Raw genomic sequence first — 20,491 nt, 5'->3', positions numbered from 1 at the left:
CCTCAGGTACTGCAGTGAGGAGCACCATAGAGAAGCCTATAAAAACGTGGGATGGGTCTGGAATAGATGAGGGTTGTGGGTCTAAGTATGAATGTTGCAGGCAGTGAGACCTAAAACACATGAGAATTCCAGGTACAGAGCAATATAAAATTTCCAGTGCACTCAGCCAGGTCTAGAACTTACAAACATCTCATGTGCAGTTAGTAAGATGTAGATTATATGCAAATTCTAGTTGCGGTGGTTGGGGGCCTAGAGCATATGGAAATTCCATATGCAGTTGGTGTGGTTTAGAACACATGAATTTCTGTCTAGAACAGATAAGGATCCCTGACATGAGCTTGAGGATCTAGAACATGTGAGGACCTTTGATGTGGATATTGGGGTCCAGAATCAGTGGGAATTCCAGTTAGTGGAATCTAAAACAAGTGGCAGTGCTAAATGCCAATTATGAGAACAGGTGAAGATCCCAAGCACTAGTTTTGGCATCCAGAACAGTTGAGCATCAGGATCCAGAATTGGTACAGATGTTGGGATCTGAGCAGTATCTTGGAAATTGACCTCTTGCCGGTGTGTGCCTTCCAGGTGTCTGTCTGCCAGGAGATGGTGACAGAGCTGCGCAGTATCATCCTCTGCAAAGACAGTTTCCACCCTCGGCGAAGGCGAGGGGGGATGATACGGACTCGGCCCATTATTGCCGAGGAACGTCGACCCCGCAGTACAACCACTCTCAGCAACGGAAAACTATGCGGCGGCGGTGAGCCAGACCCGCTGGCGCAAAGACTTGCACAAGAAGCCGCTCTGGTTGCCCGAGGCTGCACGCACATTCGGGTGTGCCCGGAGTGTCGGAGGTTCCAGGGCCTCCGGGCGCGGCCAGCTCCGGGTTCACCTGCACAAAGCGAAGAGAGCTTGGAATGGGAGAAAGCCACCAACAGCAGCGAACCTGAGTAGAGTAGGGCAGGGGTGGGCAAAGAAACTCATGTTCCATTTTACAGAACATGGACTTGTACAATGTCAGACTCGTTTTTAAATTAAAAGCAGTTATCCAGCTCCTCGAGAGCAAGACAAACCTTCAGGCTGAGAACCAGGCCCAGCCAGAGATTTTTGGTACTTCTCCTATCTAAGAGGACATTCATCCCACTTGGATTCTGAACCACTAGGTGGAAGATTCTCTGGTTGGCCTGTCTCCAGCAGCTTTCCCCCACCTCAAAAATCTGGTTTTGGGGTGGGGATGACACACACAGAGGGCAATTCATATACCAGAACTGCCCCAACTAGGGGGAAGAGTCATTGTCAGAACTACCCCATCCTAAGATAGGAGAAAAGGACACTAGTGTCATCTGTCTTGATCACACAGATTCAGTAGGGATGTTCTCTGGGAGATATTTTTATTTGATGGGGTGGGGGGAGGGGAAGAGAGGAGTAATCTATTATATTTTATTTTATTTTTGGTACATCAGGGCCTGGAGGCTCCAGCACACCGGATTTCAGGTGCTGAACTCTCCTTCCTTTGCAGCGACGTGGCATGTGGGGTGTGGAAGGGAGGGACAGGAGATGACTCCCAAACAGAAGCAGCGGATGAAATGAAAGTCCATTCAAGGAGATATTAAAAATAAAAATGCCAAAAAACAACCAACACACACAGTGAATTCAAAGAGGCCTTGAAACACCTGGAATTTCAGGGGTTCTGTGTCTTTTTTTGTTTGTTTGTTTTTTCTGTCAGGGAAGGTGAGTGTGTATAGTGAGTATGAAGCATCGAGGAAGGTGTCACGGGCAGGTGCTGTCGGATTCCATATGCTTTCTTAGGAACACTGCCTTTTCCCCCCAGCAGAGGGCAGTTGCACTTACTACCCATTGTCACGGGCTTCTGAAAGTACAGTCGTAGGCATCATGATAGAAACAGGTGCTCACAGGAACAGCACATTCCCATCCTATGAACTCTTAACACTGACCCCAGGCTCCATAGCTGGGCCTGCGTGTGACCCAGGTGGCATCTGGGATCTGAGGGTTTCCTTGCTACCAAATGTCCTTGAATGAAGAACATGGGGCAGGGAGGTCAGGTTCAACAGGAGGACCACTCCGCGTCTTCAGTGAGAAAAACCTTCCTTCTAGAGCAGCAGCAGCAGCAGCTTGCCCTCTGCTTGGTACAAACGTGGGGTTTACATTGAAGAGTTTAATTTTCTGATTGAAAAACAAAATTCTATGCAATTTCTGATTGTAAAATAAAAAGGGGAGAAGATATGGGGGGTGGCGATAAACACAGACCTTCAGCAAAGATATATCCTGTTGTTGAATTATTTTCTTTCTTTCTTTTTTTTTGAATGTACTGAAATAAAAGATGTCCTTGTACAATTATAATTCCCCCCCCCCCGCCCCCCACTTTTAAAGCTTTGAGGCAGTTTGAGTCCCATCACTCGTGGGGGCAGCCCAACAGCACTCCCGGAGGATCTGAGAGGTACTTCCAGCCCGCTTGGTCTTCACTGCAGCAGGTTGCTGCTTTGGCCTCTGAAAACTTCTAGCTACTTGCATAATACCTAAAACCTCTGTTGCTGTCATTGTCTGTAATCATTCCCAAAGAAAACAAAGGAAAAAAGCTGGGCAGGACACATGGTCACTTTAGAAAAAACAACACAATCCCCTTGGCCCTATGCTGCAGTGAGATCAGAACAACGCAAGCCACAGCCTCTTTTAAACCTGATTGCTGGAAACAGGGGTCGAGCATGGTTTCCCTGCACACAGGATTCTCTGTAGCAGATCAGATCAATGGTCCACCTTGTCCAGTAACTTGTAGGCAGATACTTTACAGGAGGGTATAAAGAACTCCAGAGAATGCAGATACCTGCAATGGGCACTGGAGATTATTACACAGTCTCTCTTTTTCATAGAATATCAGGGTTGGAAGGGACCTCAGGAGGTCATCTAGTCCAACCCACTGCTCAAAGCAGAGCCAATCCTCAATTTTTGCCCCATCCCTAAATGGCCCCCTCAAGGATTGAACTCACAACCCTGGGTTTAGCAGGCCAATGCTCAAACCACTGAGCTATCCCTCCCCCTTTTTTGGCAGCACCCAAAAAAAAGATACAAAGTAGGGAACAGTCCCTGCGCTCAGTGAGGGTCTCTGGCCTGGGTTATGCAGGGGGTCTAGATGATCATAATGGTCCCTTCTGACCTCAGAATCTATGAATCTGTGCAGATCTCACATTCTAAACAAACAGAGCTGGGAGGGTAGAGACGAGATGAAATGTACACGTAGCGTGAGCATGTGAGAATGGGACTCTTTCTGATAACACAATGTTCCAGTAACAGGGCCAGCTCCTTAGGTGCTGTAAATCAGAATAATTCCACTGACTTCACTAGAGTGGTACTCATTTACTCTGAGGATCTGGCCCATAATGCTTTGGGGGTTCTTGGCTGGAAGCAGGAGGAGCAAGTCAATTCAAGACTACCCCCAAATACACCAAAACCTTGCCACGGTCAGTCGGGGCGAGTTCCACATTGACATCATAGAACTAAGTCTTCAGGAGAAGAGAGCAGTGGCTTTGCCGAGCGACTCAGGCAGGGCGTCCCATGCCTGGGAGCAGTGTGGGAGAGGCAGACAAAAAGGACCTGGCTAGCAGGATAGCAGGGATGGGGATTCGGGGGGGATTGGAAAAGAGACCAGACAGTAATGGAGTAACCTGCCCTTAGGGTGACCAGACAGCAAGTGTGAAAAATTGGGACAGAGGGTGAGGGGGTAATAGGATCCCGTATAAGAAAAAGACCCAAAAATCGGGACTGTCCCTATAAAATCAGGACATCTGGTCACACCTACCTGCCCTTAGGGGAAGATTTGTCCTAACCCCATCAGATATTGTTGGCTTCTGCCCTGAGAAGGGACCGTTGGGTTGATAACTGATTAAAATCTCTCTTGAACCATTTAGCTAGCTGATGGGGAGGAGGGAAAAACATAATCCCTTTCTTTCTTGGTCAGGGAAGCCATGCTAGCAATGTGTGTTTAAACATGGTCGCAGCCAGCATTCTTTTGAGCCAACTGTGGACAGGGCCTAAGTCAGAGTTCTGCTCAGTGTGTGCAGAGTGAGCCAGCCCCTCAAGTGGCGTACATTAATGGAGCTGTATTTTGTCAGTGGAGTCAGGGGCAGCTTACACCAGCTGAGGGTTTGGAGCAAAGTCTGAGTGTAACCCCTGCCTGCTCAGTGTGACACTCTGGCCTCTCTCTAGTGGTGGGTAGGCCAACTAGCATTTGAAAAGCCTACTACAGCTTTAGCTCAGAGAAATGTGTCTGTCTGCTCATGCGGTACAGGTTCCTGCATTTTGCTCAAGAGGTCCCAGGTTTGATCCCTGCTAATGACATCCAAAATGGTTGGTATTACAAGTAATAGCTCATATGGGGAATTCAACTCAGGGAAGTCTATGCAGTTCAAGATGCACTTCCCGGCCTCGGGGGAGTATGTAACTCCTGCTTACTTGTGTGGCACTCTGTCCCCTTATAGCAGTGGCTAGGCTAGGTAGTTGTTAAGGAGCCTGCTATAGCCTTGGTTAAAAAAACAATTCCTTTAGCTCAAAAGGTCTGAGGTTCAATCCCCCCTCTGACATCCAAAGTAGTTAGCATTATATTAGCCCCTAGCTAGATTCCTGGGGTCAAATCTTCCACAGATGTAAATCAGTACAGCTAAATTGATGTTAATTTGGCCAGCTCAATTTGCACAGAGTTGGCCCAGATCCTCAAAGTTATTTAGGCACCTAACAACATCCATTGACTTCAATAGAAGCTAGGAGCTTAAATACTGTGGGGGATCTGAGTCTTGGCATCTAGCTAGACTCCTTGTACCAGCTCCTCCACTGGTGAAAGTCGGTGCCACTCCATTAAAGCCAATTGTGCTGGGTGGATTTCTACCACCTGGGGAGGTGGGCCCTTGATTTTAAAGCAAATAGTGGTGACTCATAGCACGCATTCTACGATTTGCCAGCATATTTTGCATTCCTGACAACAACATTGGAGACCTCAGAAAACCTCTGATGTTTGTTTAAAGGCCAACATGTTCTTACGCGTGCCAGGCACTATTCATCAAAAGACACTCGCTTTTGAAAATTTATTTACAGATTAGCAAAAGAAAAGATTCCTGTCCATCATTTATCATATCTGATTTTTTCCCCCCGTTGCTGCAGTGAATAAAGAGGGAACTTGACAGTGCCAGACATTTTTCCTTTTGCTATGCCGAGGGAATCACCAGGTGTCACTCAGACTGAGGCCATCAGAAAAAATAAACCAGCCTGGTTCGCTCTTGATTTGGCTTTACTTTTATCTATTTTTTGTCAGCTTCCCTTTCCCAGGCTGTATTTTCTATCAGAGTCTGTATATTGAGGGGTTTTTTTTGTTTGTTTGTTTGATCAGATTGTTTACAATAAAAATATAAATAAACCTTGAAATAGTAGTGGATGGATAAAAGCTGCTTTGGTTTGAAGGCCTTGGCTGGTGTCTTTCAGAACACACACAGAGGAGGGGCTTACATGGTGCGTTCACACTCAAAAACTAGACAGGGCCCTTGTGCTCATCTAGGCTGACCTGTAGACCACAGGGCATTGTGCTGCCCCCAAAAGAATTCTGAGACCATATTTTATAGAAAACCTTCCCACCTTGAATTAAAAATGGGGAATCCGCCACAAACCTTGGTAAATTGTTCCAATGGTCCAGTTACTCACATGGTTAAAAATTTACACTTTATTTCCAGTCTGAATTTGTCTAGCTGCAACTTCCAGCAGCGGTTGCACCACTGCCAAATTAAAGTGGTAACATAACCTCTCTACCCCGCCTTGCTATTCCCCTGTTTATGCAGCTCTAGTTTACACAGGCGCACTTTTGGCCACAGGCTCACACTGGGAATGCATGTTCAGCTAATATGACCCCCACCCCCCCAATCTTTTTCATAGTCACTGCTTTCCAGGAGAGAGTTCCCCATCCTATAAGTATGGCCTATGTACAAGTACACAAACAGAGCAGGAACACACACTCAAACTGGAGTGGGACACTGCCGCCCCGCCCCCCCCCCCCCACTTTGTTCTCACCCTGGAAACCATTTTGATGGCCTCTTTCATTTGGCTAATCCCACTCACATGTTAATGAAGGTCAAGATTTGGAGTGGTTTGCTATCCAACTTGCACTTTCCCAGCATAGCCATCTCTTGATAAAATGGGGGTAATTCTAGTAAGCTAGCTCTGTGGAGTCCACTGGGAGGCGACGATTAGATCAATTAAAATATAATACTTGGCTTTAATCCCTTTTAATTGTTTCAGCAGAGCCCCCCTGCCTCCTCTTCCATTACAAGAGCTTCGCTGCAGAACCCAGGAGGCATGGACACTGAGTGTTTCTATTACCTAAATTCCCTGGGTTACCTTCCTCCCTTGTTAATATGAAAACACACATCCTGCAGATTGGCCAGTCTTATTGGTTAGGAGAAGCTCTAGTATGAGAATAACTAAAACTCTGGGGATTCTTTTCTAATGAAAGTTTTATTCGTTTTGCATTCCAGGCAGTTTAATTTTTCACTCAGCACTTCCCCCTGAAGTCCAGCCTGTAACTAACTGTGGGCGCTGGGAAGGTGTCGATGCGGACCTAAGGCCTTTGCAAGACTAGCATAGGGGTTGTTACTGAACTTGGCGGCATCATTAAAACACAAGAGACACATATTGAGGCTTGCAAGCCAGCAGGACTATGCCAAGCTGAAAATGACAAAAGTGGAGTTGATCTCTTTTTAGTTCAGTTCTCCTGACTGGATAATAGTGAAGAAAACAGTTTAGCCATTTCAGAACCAAAAATGTTGCTTGATGGTGGTGTCATAGGATGGGGTTGCCCTTTAAGGGTCAGCCCTCCTGCCAGTGATTAATCAGTTGCCTCCCTCCAGGTGAGAAAAAGGTCTGACAGGAAGTTAGCTCAGGGATGAGAGTTACAGGGTGTAGGGTGGGTCTGGGGTAAGGAAAGGGTTTAGTGTAATGCTAGCTAAGTGAAAGACCTGGGTGGGGAAAAGTGTAAGCAGCGTTAGAAGCTAAAGCCCTCTGAGGTAGATACCTTACGAGGGGCCATGCAGCAGGACCTGGTATTCTTGTTTTGACTGATGTTAGATTGAGTTTGTTTGAATAGTAAATAGGTTCCTGGAAAAGGGAAGGAAAGAGCTTCCTTTCATTGATGCAGCTGGCTGGTGAGTTGGTCCACTGGGGTATGTGAGAAAGGAGAAACATAGGCAGGGTTCAACACTGAGTTTAAGGAAAGCCTTGTTATATGTTGCCTATAAGAACAGGAAAAAATGCCTGTTCAAAGAGACAAACCATAGCTAACTGGATTTAGATCCCATTGTCCCTAACTAATTACCTATAATATCCCACTTGTCCTTCCTACCCCTTCTAATAGGACTTTTGGGCCCAATTGTCAGCAGGTGTAAAATGGGCATAGTTCTATTGACTTCAGTGGAAATGTGGATGTAGTTGTACATTTAAAGACCTGATTCTAAATTCACATTGGTGTAAATCAAGAGTAACTCCATAGAAGCAAGTAGAGTTACACTGATACAATAGTAGCATAAAGGAGATCAGAATTGGGCCCTACATCTGCAAAAATTCTAAACCAGACTTTAGATAGAGATCTAAAAGAAAAATTGGGGCAAACCAGGATACCTAAAAGTCCAGTGTCTTATAAATTCCCTTCCAAAGATGCTGCTGCCATACTGGGAAAAGTCTAAATGCTGGTAGGCATAATTTGTAAATGATTCAACTTCCAGCTTCTCCTTTAGAGTTTGTACAGGAGAAGATAAATGTGCACAAATGCCTGCTGAGTAGAATATAAAGAACCCAAAGTGCCAGAAATCCCATTATGATTTGATGGCCACAAACTGATTGAAAACACACACCTGAAAGCAGTAGTGATGAATTCAGTAAAAGTAGGATCCTCTGATACTTGATGCCATGGTGAGAAATTCAGTCTCTTATCAGTTGGATCAGTACAATGGATACAACTCAGATTTTTCAGGAAGGAATGCACTCCATTCCCGCTGAATTAATAGTCCCTTTTACAGCAAATAATATTGCATCTTTGGGATAAAAGTACTTCACAAACTGTAGGCAGGGATCAGCTGAAACCCCATTAATGTGCAGCTGCTTCTCAAGTGGAACCTGGCCGCCATTTAACAGTGTAAAGTGCAACTTAAAACCAAAAAGGTCTGCTAAAGAGAGATCGATAATAAAAGGGAAGGAAGCTAACTTTATTAGCCCAATATTCTAGTTTCCTCTTCATATTCCAGCACCGTAGTTATCAATAGAGCTGTCAATCCTCTAAGACCCAAATGTCACTGGCCAGCTTTAAGACAGACACAGTCATGTTTGTGATTATATATTTTCTATATGTTTTCATACCACACATCAAATACTGAAACATTTGTTTCAAAACAAACATTATCACTGTGACAAATAACAGCTTGGATTACTAAAACTGAAAAGATTTAATATTTACTTTTTGCACTATTTACATTATTTGGCATTGCCTTTTTCACAGTTGGATCAATGAGAATAGGCTAGTCAGTTTCACTTTTGTTTTTGGTTAGTTCTGCTTTCCAGTTCTCATGGGCTAGGGTTGCAATGGAATGTTTGCTTAAAGGTGCCCACTGGAATTTAAAGGTACTAACAATGGAATCATTTCTAACAGGCTTAGGTTTTTGTTAATGAGCTGCTAGCATTCTTAAATAGGCAAATCCTCAGCTGCTATAAATCAGTATGGACTTCAAGGGATTTATGTTGATTTACACCAGTGAGGGATCTAGCCCAAACTGTGTACTATAGATACAAACTGAAGTGCAGCACAGAGAGGGTTTAATACACAATATGAGCCAGATCCTCCACTCATGTAAACAGCACAGCTCCATAGACATCAGTCGACCTACATTGATTTATACCAGTTGTTGATCTGGCCCTATATCTCTGCAGTTCTGTTTGGCCCCCCAACAACTCATGTTGCTTTAGACCCCAAAGAGAGAACACTTCCGGTCTCACATCAGCCCTTCTCTAGGGCCCAGGTAATGTTAATGAGTTTAGTTCTTTGACTTTCTCCAGACTTAGTTCTCGCTGAGCTGAGATTGGATGTAATTTATTTCTAAACCTAAAGCAAATGCAAATGAGCGTGAAAAAAAGACTTCTCTTATTTCCAGATGAGTGTTAAGATGACTGATTTGTCTGCCAAAAACCTATTGTTCTTCCAGAGTCCACAGTAAACAGCCCAAGCACATTTGCGAGGGTGTTCACAGGAGATGCTCTGATTATTGGTTGCAGGATTAAACCAGGACTAGATGAACATACAGCTTCCGGTTTTATTCCTGCGCCATTTATCAGCCATGACAGGCTTCGTCTATAGGCAGCCTAAATGGAGGTCAGAGCGTAGTAAGGACCCTGAAACCCAGAGTGACACTGCTAAGTGCCTCTGTACTGAGGGTCTAGTGTCAATACAACTCACTCTGACATTAAGAGGGTCTGTTTGTTGGTCATTTCAGATGGCACGGAGCTGGGCAGATGAGTGCAAGAATAATGCAGATTTCTATACCAAATTATGATCAAAAGTAACAGCTGAGGTTTCTTAGGACTTGGGGAAATTGACCAGCACAGCTGTAGCAGAATAGCTATTGCACGATAGCTATTCCACTAACACTCCCATGTGGACACGCTATTCTGGAATAATTACTCTGCTGGATTCTCTCCTTTCCCAAACCTGTGGGGCAAAAGAGCATGAGTTAATACTGACTAAATCAGATTTAGGCCGTGGCTACACTCAAAACTTCAAAGCGCGGCCACGGGAGCGCTCTCGCAGCAGCGCTTTGAAGTGCGAGTGTGGTCGTGCACCAGCGCTGGGCGAGTTCTCGCCCAGCGCTGCAGGTACTCCACCTCCACGCTGCGGCACTGTTTACACTGGCGCTTTACAGCGCTGTAACTTGCAGCGCTCAGGGGGGTGTTTTTTCACACCCCTGCGCGAGAAAGTTGCAGCACTGTAAAAAGCCAGTGTAGTCAAGCCCTTCGCTTCCTTATCTATGCTATGTACCTTATCAGTCACCTTCCCTGCCCACCACCACTTCTCCCTTCCATTGCCTGACGGGACAGGGCAGCAGTGTTTGCTGAAGCTTCTGGTGGTACAGCTCTACCAGAGCCATTGCCAAGAGACTGAATGGAGCTCAGGGCCAGGAGACAATAGAGAGGCACAGTCTGTGCAGAGACCACCCCAGATCCTAGTGACTCCCCCATGTTCTGTAAATTGCAAATCCCAGTTACTACCAACCGTCACAGGCAGCCCCTGGGCAAGATCCCATCCCTCATTACAGCCCCTTTGTGCCACTGTGGAGGCAGAATGGTGCAGGATTGCTCCCTTGGGGAACTTTTGTGGTGCGCCACCCCCTGCAGTAACCCCCCACCAGTGTGGGGGAGGGGTCAGGGATGTCATAGGACAGGAGGGGGAGCATCTGGGACAATCCAGCTATTTTGAACTACAGAGCAGCCCACTGGTGGCTGGGGGGACGCAGTTGTAAATTAATCTAGTTCCAGGGCTACTCTAATTTAGGCCAGGGACTTAATGCTGGTCCCTGGAACATCCCAGAGGTGCAAAACTGTGAGACTTAAACACCCATGCACACACTGGGCTGGACTTCCTGTGAGGCACCACATAGTATCTGGCCTGTTGTCTTTACATCAGATCTGATGTTACCAGTCTATCAGCACTGCACATGACCTGTCTGTTGGGAACACCTTTGGCCTACATGAACAAATCACAATGTCAAAGGGACCCTATCCAAAGATGGAAGGCCATAGCATGCCACAATACCTCAGTACTGTGTGCTTGACCACTCAGCCTGTCCTTGCTTTTGCATATGGTTATTTTGTTTACAGAGCACAAAGTAACCACCTGGTTAAAGCAGGGGATTGGAACTCCTGCTGACTTACTGTGGGACTTGGAGCAATTCCCTAGACCTCTCTGTGCCTCAATTTTCCCGCAAGTAAAATGGGGAAGATTATCGCTGCTATGAAGAAAGAGGATCATGCAGTGGTTAGAGCACTAGCTGGAACTTGGGAGAGTTGGAGATTCAATTTCTTGATCTGTCACTGACTCCCTGTGTGACCCTGAGCAAATCCTTTAGCCTTTCTGTGCCTCAGTTTCCCATCTGTACAATGGGGATAATAGCATTGCCATGGGAGGAAAAACACATTAAAGACTGTGAGACACTCAGATACTAGGATGATGGGGACCAGATAAGTACCTTAGATTGATACATGGGAGCGAGGGGAGACATATTGTGAGGCTGAATTCATTTGCATTTGCAAAGGGCTTTGAAAGCTTCCAATGAAAGGTGCTGGAGCATTGCCATGTGTTCGCTAATAATAATTGCTTCAACATAAGGAAAGCTGGAATCCTATAAATAGGCCGGCATCTTTCCAGAGGCCAGATCCTGTGGCCAATCTGTATATGTAAGTCCCTTTCCACGATCAGGGAGAGCTACAGAGCTCGTGATTTTTCCTCCCAACTCCAAAAGTAGCCAAACTCCAGCAGGGCGGGCAAAGGAAGGCCCAGCCAGTTCCGTGCCTGGCGCCCCAGGGCCTGTTCCCCTCTAGCTAGGCCCGTAGATGCTTTGGGTTAGGGTTTAGAAAGCTGACACTTTCCCATGCCACTTGTGCTCTTGGCTGTCAAACCCCGTGACATGAGGAGCAGCTGACAGCGGATTCTTTCTTAGCTGCTCCTCCTTCTTGTATTCCATTCTGGGCAGAGAATGAGGTAGAATCAGGTCTCCGCAAACTGTGCAGAGGACAGATAGTGCTGGCTCCTCGTTGGAGAATTACAGACAAACCCCCAGCTTACCAAAGGAGTTATTGACCCCTTAGGAGGGTCTAAGTGGGCTACACCAGGGACCCTTCTCAGCTTGGTGAGGACTCTTAGCATAATCTGTGCCCATGCTTGCCTTTCATACCTGCTGAGTTTCACAGGTGCGTTGTTATGTGGCAGGAATCCAGAGTTTGCTGAGCTGATTTGCATGCTACTGCCCATGGTGCCCTCTCAGGTCTCTCTTAGAGCTGCTGGTGTCTGAGCTGAATAGAAGGTCTGCCGTTGCTTGTGGGTGCAGAGAGCTTTTTTCCTAGAGAGGATACAAGGAAGGCATTTCTCAGTCGTGGCCTCAGCACTGTTCTGAGTGGGGTACATTGTAATGCTAACATACCAGGCAACTCACTTGGTGGGGCACACATACTAAGTGATCATGGCATTCATATTAACACCTGTTGGTCCCCCGCATTCACTGCTATGTCTAATAACACAACTCCGCACTCAGATTGCACTTTACAAGTGAAATCTTGGCCCCGTTGAAGTCAATAGGAGTTTTGCCAATGACTTTATTGGAGCCAGGATTTCACCCTATATGTTCAAAATGCTGTACAGACGTTATCTCAGTAATCCTAGGTAAGTATCATTAGCCCCTTTTTACGCATGAGGCACAGAAGCGTGAAGTGGCTTGCCAATTCTGCACAGGACGTCAGCGGCGCAGCTGGGGTTAAAACCCTGAATTCTGCACTCTAACCAGTAGGCTGCAGTGCCGCCGTATCGCTGATTACTGTTTGCTCAGATTGGTTTTGGTGCCAATTGCATTGGTTTTGCACTGTACAGACATTTCTGCTTTGGAACCTTAGCGCTTTGTGCTACGCACTGTACAAACACAATGAGGTCCTAGTCTGTCATTGGGACTCTGAGGCATTCTGATAATACAATTAATAATAGTATCTCAGAAACACCTGCTTTTTTGTGCTTTAACCATTCCAACAGTCCCTTGATCTGTTTATGTATTCCTATTTTTATTAAATTGCACCAAAAAAAACACCCCACCTGAAGTGTTCTGGGCTCCCTTGTCTATCTTGTAAAAACACACAGATAAATTAACAGACCCATCAATTATACCAGATCAGACCAAATAACCCAGAGACAGCATAAATATAACAAACATTCATCAGCTTTCTCCGTGCAATCCCTGCCAGAGTCTCGTACCATCACTAGTTACCACCATCACCTATTCAGGGACCTTGAGTTTCTTTCACCTTCTTTTGCAGTATGGGGTGTGGATCACCTGCTGGGATCATCTGGGCCTGACTCACTTAATCAACATTCTGCCACTCCACGGGCCTTGGGCATTGGTGGCACCTTGGTCTCTCCTGTTCTCTGCCAGGGGCACACAACAATTTAGGACTGAAATGCTTTGGTTTAACAAAAGTCCTGGGGCTCAATATAAGGGTATCTGGGTGAAATGTTAATGGTCTATGACAGGGGTGGGCAAACTACAGCCCAAGGGCCACATCCAGCCCGTCAGACATTTTAATCCAGCCCTCGAGCTCCCACCGGGGAGCAGGGTCCAGGGCTTGCCCCGTTCCGGCCCTCCAGTCGGGGAGCGGGGTCAGGGGCTTGCCTGACTCCACACATACCGTGGCTCTGCACAGCTCCCGGAAGAAGCGGGATGTCCCCCCTTCGGCTCCTACACGTAGGGGCAGCCAGGGGGCTCCACACGCTGCCCCTGCAGCCTCCCATTTGCTGGGAACCATGGCCAATGGGAGCAGCAGGGGCGGTGCCAGTGGACAGGGCAGTGTGCAGAGCTGCCTGGCCACGCCTCCGCGTAGGAGCCGGAGGGGGGACATGCTGCTGCTCCTGGGAGCTGCTTGAGGTAAGCACCACCTGGAGCCTGCACCCCTGACCTCCTCCCATGCCTCAACCCCCTGCCCCAGCCTCATCCCCCTCCTGCCCTCTGAACCCCATGGTCCCAGCCCGGAGCACCCTCCTGCACCCCAAGCCCTCATTCCCAGCCCCAACCCAGAACCCACACGCCCAGCCAGAGCCCTCCCCCCCTGCACCCCAACCCCCTGCCCCAGCCCGGAGCCCCCTCCTGCACACTGAACTCCTCATTTCTGGACCCACCACAGAGCCCGCACCCCCTCCCACACCCCAGCCCCCAATTTCATGAGCATTCATGGCCCGCCATACAATTTCCATACCCAGATGTGGCCCTTGAGCCAAAAAGTTTGTCCACCCGGGTCTATGATATCCAGGTGGTCAGGTTAGAGTATCTAATGATCCCTTCTGGCTTTAAACTGTATAACACTATGAAATATCAGGTAGCTGATGGCAAGTTAGACCCTGCAGTGTGCCTGGAAGCTCAACTGTTTATTCACTGTCTGGGTGCCAAGGTGGACGAGGTAATATATTTTATTGGATCAACTTTGTGTGGCTTGAAAGCTTGTCTCTCTCTGCAACAGAAGTTGGTCCAATAAAAATATCTCACCCACCTTGTCTCTCTAATATCCTGGAACCAACATGGCTACAGCTACACTGGATATTTGCTGGGTAAAATTCATCCGCAGTGCAAATAGACAGCACAAGATTTTTGCATGTTTCAGAGAATTACCTGAAAAGCTCTCCCTTTTAGCTGTTAATGGTTAGCCAGGAAAGCAGGAAAAATCTTAAACAAAACAGTTAAAGTCCATTTTGTCCCATGATCATCTCAAGGTGAGCTCAGAAACCAACCAAAAATTAGCAGAAATGTGCTGGTATTTATTGATTTGGTTTTTTTTATTTTGAAATCTGATTTTGTTAAATCAAAAGTGAATCAAGTGATATCTGCGGGCTAGTGATATATTTAAATGCTTATAGTCTAGTGATGCCTATTTGAAAAGTAGCGTGAGAGTGCATTAGGCCTGGATAATGTACAGAAACCCACAAAATGATTCATGAAGCTCTTATGTGAAATCTGAGGTCATAGTGAATGGTTATTTAAATTAATGGTTTAGTGAGAAGCTGCTTTGAGCTGATCGGTTGGGGATAGCGGTGAGTGAAGTTGGATTTTAAAGTTATTAGATAAATATCTGAGAGCTGCCACTACTGTGCATTTATATTATAGTATCACATTTTAAAAGGCTCAATACTGCAAGGTGCTCAGAGCCCTCAAAATCTCCATGTATGTCTACACTGCATCTGACAGTGAGTCTCCCAGCCTGGGTCCACAGATCAGTGCTAGCTGGACTCATGCTAGCATGCTAAAAATAATTGTGTAGATGGTGCTCTGAACCGCCTCCTCCCAGCCCCAAAGTTATAGAACCCAGGCTCCAGCGTGAGCTGCATCATCTATACTGCTGTTTTTAGTGTGCTAGCACAAGCCCCACTACCACAAGTCAGTGGCGTTGGGCTGGGAGATTCATTCTCAGATGCAGAATAGACATGCCCACACGGATGTCGATGGAAGTGGAGGGCCTTCAGTATCAATCAGGATCGAGCCCCTCTGCTGCTCTGGAGCTCAAATTCGGATGATACGTCTAACAGGATTTTCACCTTTAACTCCCCTCGTAATCCCCAGCCGAAATGAAAGTTCTTCTCTCAACACTTATTAAAGCTCCACATCTATTTCTCATTATTAAATCATGAAATTGGCCAAAAATGTTTAAATTAAGTGAAAGGAAGAGAGATTTGTGAGAAAATTGAAGTCTCTCTGAGGAATTGAAGAATAATCCCCAAGGGTAAAGGAAGATGTGATTGTCAAACCAATAAGCAAATGGATATAAAAGCTACAAAAAAGAAGTAAAGAGCCACAGAAGTTTACATTTTTGCCAAACAACACTAAAAATGAATCATTTCAATATTTAGATGACAATTTGGAGGCAGCATCATCCAGTGGATATTAAACTCGTACTGGCTCTGCCACTGACTCCCTGTGTGACCTTGAGCAACTCACCTCACCTCTCTGTACCTCAGTTTCCCCATCTGTAAATTTGGGATAATGAGACTTACCAACTTTTCTGAAATGCGTTTGGATCCATAGATTTAAAGGTGTTAACTATTATTTTTATTGGCTGGGAATGTGGATAAGGCACCCAAATACTACTGAAAATCAATGGGGCTTGGGTGCCTCATTCCCATCGGTCCCAACCATTCTTATTAAGTGAAATTAAATACGGTACAGTAGAGTTGGGCATAAGCCATGGGATATGAATCTTGAGCCAAACTTTCTCTGGGTTTGGGGATGTTTGCATCCAGAGTACTGGTTCATCTTTAAAATGTGTCAGAATAATGAAATAAGGATTAAACTGGTCTTTCACCCAGCATGAATTTATTACTGATGAATGGTGCAGGACTAATGCCCTATTGAGTGAAGCCTACTTTCCATTCACAGAATAGCTATATTACAGGTAAACAGCAGTGCAACCTTCCCCCATATTTACCCACCAACAGGGTCCTCAACCATTAAAGGAAATGTGAAGAGGTGAATTTAGTTCCCATAACCTATTTGGTCCTTGAGTTCTCTGCTGAGACTGTCAGCGAAGGGGTGCACTTAGTGCCGGGTGTGGTTTTGTGATGTGGATACCTGTCTACTAGGGATTGGATTGAAACCCACCAAACTCTTTTCACATGGACCACGAGACAGCCAACAGATAAGCACTTTCAATCACTAACAGGTTGGGCTGAATTCAAACTGGCAGATAGAGGTGAAAGACTATATCCCATTAACAATTCTCCGAGTTATGTAGTCCCCATTAAAGCAGACTTGTATTTAGCCCAGGGAATGCATTGGTCATAATCTCACACTCACAGTCTTGACCCAGTAGAGGTCAACAAGGAAATCTATTATGTCCAGTTGAATCTGTAACTCTAGAATGCAGCAATTAAAATGAATTTGGTATTGAAATGCCATCTGATGGCACAAGTTATGAGCTAAGGTACATTCTTACTCTTTGTGTACTAGTGATTGAATAGCTTAGGTAACCTGTGCAAAAACCTGGGGGTTGTTAGAAGAAGACTGCATATTCTGAATGCATCTGGGTTCTTTATCTTACTAAAACAGATGAGGAGGTGGGAAGCAAAGCAAACAGAGTCAAAGCACTCTCAGGAATGTATAAAAGGAAGCAAATAAGCCATTCAGAGGAATGTAGAGAAGTGTTTCTTCTCTATTAAAGAGAAAACCAGCCCTGTGAAAGCTGTGTGTATATTTTGGAGTATTGATAGCAAGGCTTCTAACACTGCACATTGCCATGGTAACAAATCCACGGCTCTGACTTCATGGGTATGACACACACCTAAACTTCAGGGTGACACTGGGGATACAACTCAGACCATGTGAAAGCACAGGCCCATACTGACAGCAACCAGGGCCATAGCAACAAAGAACGTGGCCCCCTCCGAACATATGTCCGGGCGGGGCCCCTTACAATGCAGAAACTGGAATGAGGTATTTATTTTATACAATATACAGGGTTCATATTATGTATACATAGGCCTACAGTGTACATGTATTCCGTATTTACGCAAAGCGCTTCTTTCGAGCCTTGTTCTCCGCAAATTGGTTAATCAATGCGTCATAGTCCAGAGATCTGGCAATCTTGTTTTCGATTGAGATAACTGCAAGCGCAGAAAGCCTGTCATCTGTCATGGTTGAGCGCAGGATATTCTTGATCAGTTTCATTCTGCTGAAGCTCCTTTCAGCACCAGCGACAGTAACTGGTGTGGTCAGAAGAATTCTGATGCAAATGCAAAGATTCAGATATATCTCCTGAAGGCTGTTCTTGTATATGTACATTAAAAAATTGTTTGCCGTGACAAGTCCTCTCTCTTTCTCGATGACATAAATAAAACGATTCAATTCCATTATGAGTTCGTTGGCATCAATGTCTCCCATTTTTCTTTCAAAATTTTTGCTGTGATTCTCCAGTTCATTTTCTCTGTGACACTGCTTCAGGCTGTTAGCGTTGTACAGAAATCCAAACAACTTATACCACTCCACGAGTTGGTCAAATCGCGACGAAACAGAAGATATGGCCTGATCAGTGAGAACAAGAAAGAACTGCGATTTGAATTTTTCTTCGGCAGAAAGACGACTCGAATCATCAGCACATTCGTAATCAAACATTCTCTTCTTACGTCACACCCTGGTTTCTGGAAACACCTGCTCAATACCCATATGCTCTGCTATTTCACATGCATTTGTGACCACAGAGATATATCCTGTATTTCGATAGTCTTCCAAAAACTTCTTTGTAGCACCGACTTCTGCCTGCAGTACGTCAATTGACACATCTGGTGACTGAATTAATTTGCTGGTTTTATTGACGTGAAATAGTATATCGTACCACGTGTACACAGTCAGAACAAAAGGCCACTTAGTAACATGGTCTAAAAGCGCACCGGCTTCTGTTGCTGTATTGCCATCTTTCTTTTCGAGCGCATATTCTCGCAAAGATGACAAAGCATTGCACAATTCTTCAAGGTGATAACGCAATGGCTTCACAGCATCAATTCTCGACTCCCAACGAGTGTCCGATAACCCTTTAACAGATATTGGCATATGTTCTTGAAGTATATCCCAATGTGAAGGTGAAGAAGAAAAGATAACGTATATTCTGTTAATCAGACTGAAAAAGTCAACGGCATATTTCGATGACTTTGCCGCATCTGAGATCACAAGATTCCAAGTGTGAGCTCCACATGGTACATACAAGGCACGGTCATTTATTTCTAGCATGTGGGCTTGAACTCCTTTATTCTTTCCTCTCATATTTGCGCCGTTATCATAAGCTTGGCCTCTCATGTCAGCAATGTCTATTCCTAAGTTGTTTGCCTTTTCAAGAAACGCTTCCAATAAGCCCTCGCCAGTTGTATCATGAACATTAAGAAAACCAACAAACGCTTCACGAATATTGACACCATCTTCACCGTTGCATTCAACAAAGCGTAACACCACAGACATCTGTTCTTCATGTGACACGTCGGGAGTACAGTAATAACTGAATAATATTTTGCTTTTTTAAGCTGCACTATGTTGGCCTCTTGAATGTTACTGGCAACAAGTTGAATCAGCTCGTTTTGGATCTGTGGACTGAGGTACTGAACATGTGTCTCTGCCTTCTTAATCCTCTGTAAAAGTTCGCTGAGGACAGTATCATACTTTGCAAGCAATTCAAACAGTCCCAAAAAGTTGCCATTCGAAGGATTGCCAAGCTTTTCATTACTTCCTCGAAATGCCAAGTTTCTTTCGGACAAGAAAATAACTACATCAACCATGCGTTGGACAACATTTCTCCAGAAATCTCTTTCTTTCAGAAAAGCCTGCAATTCGAGTTGGTCATTAGATGTACGGTTTACTATGCCTGACCGAAGGTCAAACCATTTCACCATACAGTCTTGATGACCTTTGCCTGTTTCATGCTGCTGAAGTCTTTTTGACAGTGCTTTCCAAGCAGATGTTCCACGACGTAGCAGTATGTCGCCAGTGCCAAATAATTTACAACAAAAACAAAAAATGGCATCTTTCTGAACTGAGTACATTAACCATGAATGTCTTATTTTCTCGCCATTTGCCATGGTTCGATAGAAATGAGTACTTGTGAACCTCCGTCTTTCCTCGTTAAATGGAAATTCGTAACTTTCATTCTGCTGCGGTGGGCCACGTGCAACAATGTCACACGCTTGCCTGTCCGATATTATAGACGGCCAATCTCCTGGATCATCAGTCAGTGGTTCAGATTCAGATACTTCTTTCCCGGCAGCAGCTGGAATATCTGTCACAGTTTGTTTGGTAGAACAACTGGCTTCACCTTCGACCTCACTTGAAGCACTTCTGGATACTTCTGGATACGATTCGTCGCTGCTAGCGCTGTCCGTTTCATGTGCTGGACCTGTACGTTGGATTGCAGCGCAAAATACGTTGACAACTTTGGAATTTTCTCAAGTTCCTTCTCGGCATCTTTTGCTGCCTTTCGTTTACTAGCTCCGCTCTTATACGTTCTCTTAGACATCACAAAGCACGCTTCTGCGTTGGAAACGAATCGTTTCAAACGATAAAAAATTAAACAACTAAATTAATAACATTTATCCGCCGACCGCCATTATGAACGCAAATACACATTCTTTGAATGGGTCCAACTAAATTTCGAAACTGACCGACAGACAACTGATGTAGCCAATAGCATTATGATGTATCGTAATGACTTCACGGTTTTGTCAGTAAAACCGACATGGATTGTGCAATAGCGTCAATAAATGTCACTTACCTAGTTATACCTTACATTTTTTTTGCCACTTTTAGGGGCCCCCTTCCTTGCGGGGCCCCCTCCGGTCAGAGGGTACGGAGGGCACTCGCTACGCCTCTGACAGCAACTGTGGTAACTGACAGGACACTGACAGGATAGTAACCTTTTGTAACCCTGAATGAGGACAGGTGACTGGGACCAGGAAATCGATATACTTCTTACCAGCCTTTTTTTATTACAGTTGCAAACCGAATATTTTATTTTAAAAGCCTTCCTGCATGAATGAAGGCCCAGCAACGAGCAGAGGTGGGGAATCAGAGAAAGAGGCTGAACCAAAGGGTGGCAATAGGCAGGACCAGTTCTGAACTAGCTTAATGCAGCTCTTAACCTTGTAACAGGTACCTAGATGCTGTGTTGACAGCTACTGTTACAGCAG

General features: G+C 45.3%; 1 protein-coding gene across 1 annotated transcript in view; it reads left to right on the top strand.

The window, feature by feature from the left end:
* Positions 1-948, top strand: part of GRIK4 (glutamate ionotropic receptor kainate type subunit 4) — a 108,267-nt gene extending 107,319 nt beyond the window's left edge. The window contains exon 19 of the mRNA XM_065417050.1: positions 583-948. Within this exon, the coding sequence (XP_065273122.1) occupies positions 583-948 (366 nt within the window). The remainder of the gene's footprint in view (positions 1-582) is intronic.
* The last annotated feature ends 19,543 nt before the right edge of the window (positions 949-20,491 follow it).

The sequence above is a fragment of the Emys orbicularis genome, chromosome 15 (genome assembly GCF_028017835.1).
Source record: "Emys orbicularis isolate rEmyOrb1 chromosome 15, rEmyOrb1.hap1, whole genome shotgun sequence".
NCBI classification, from domain to species: domain Eukaryota; kingdom Metazoa; phylum Chordata; order Testudines; family Emydidae; genus Emys; species Emys orbicularis.
This window is presented reverse-complemented; position numbering and strand designations above follow the sequence as displayed.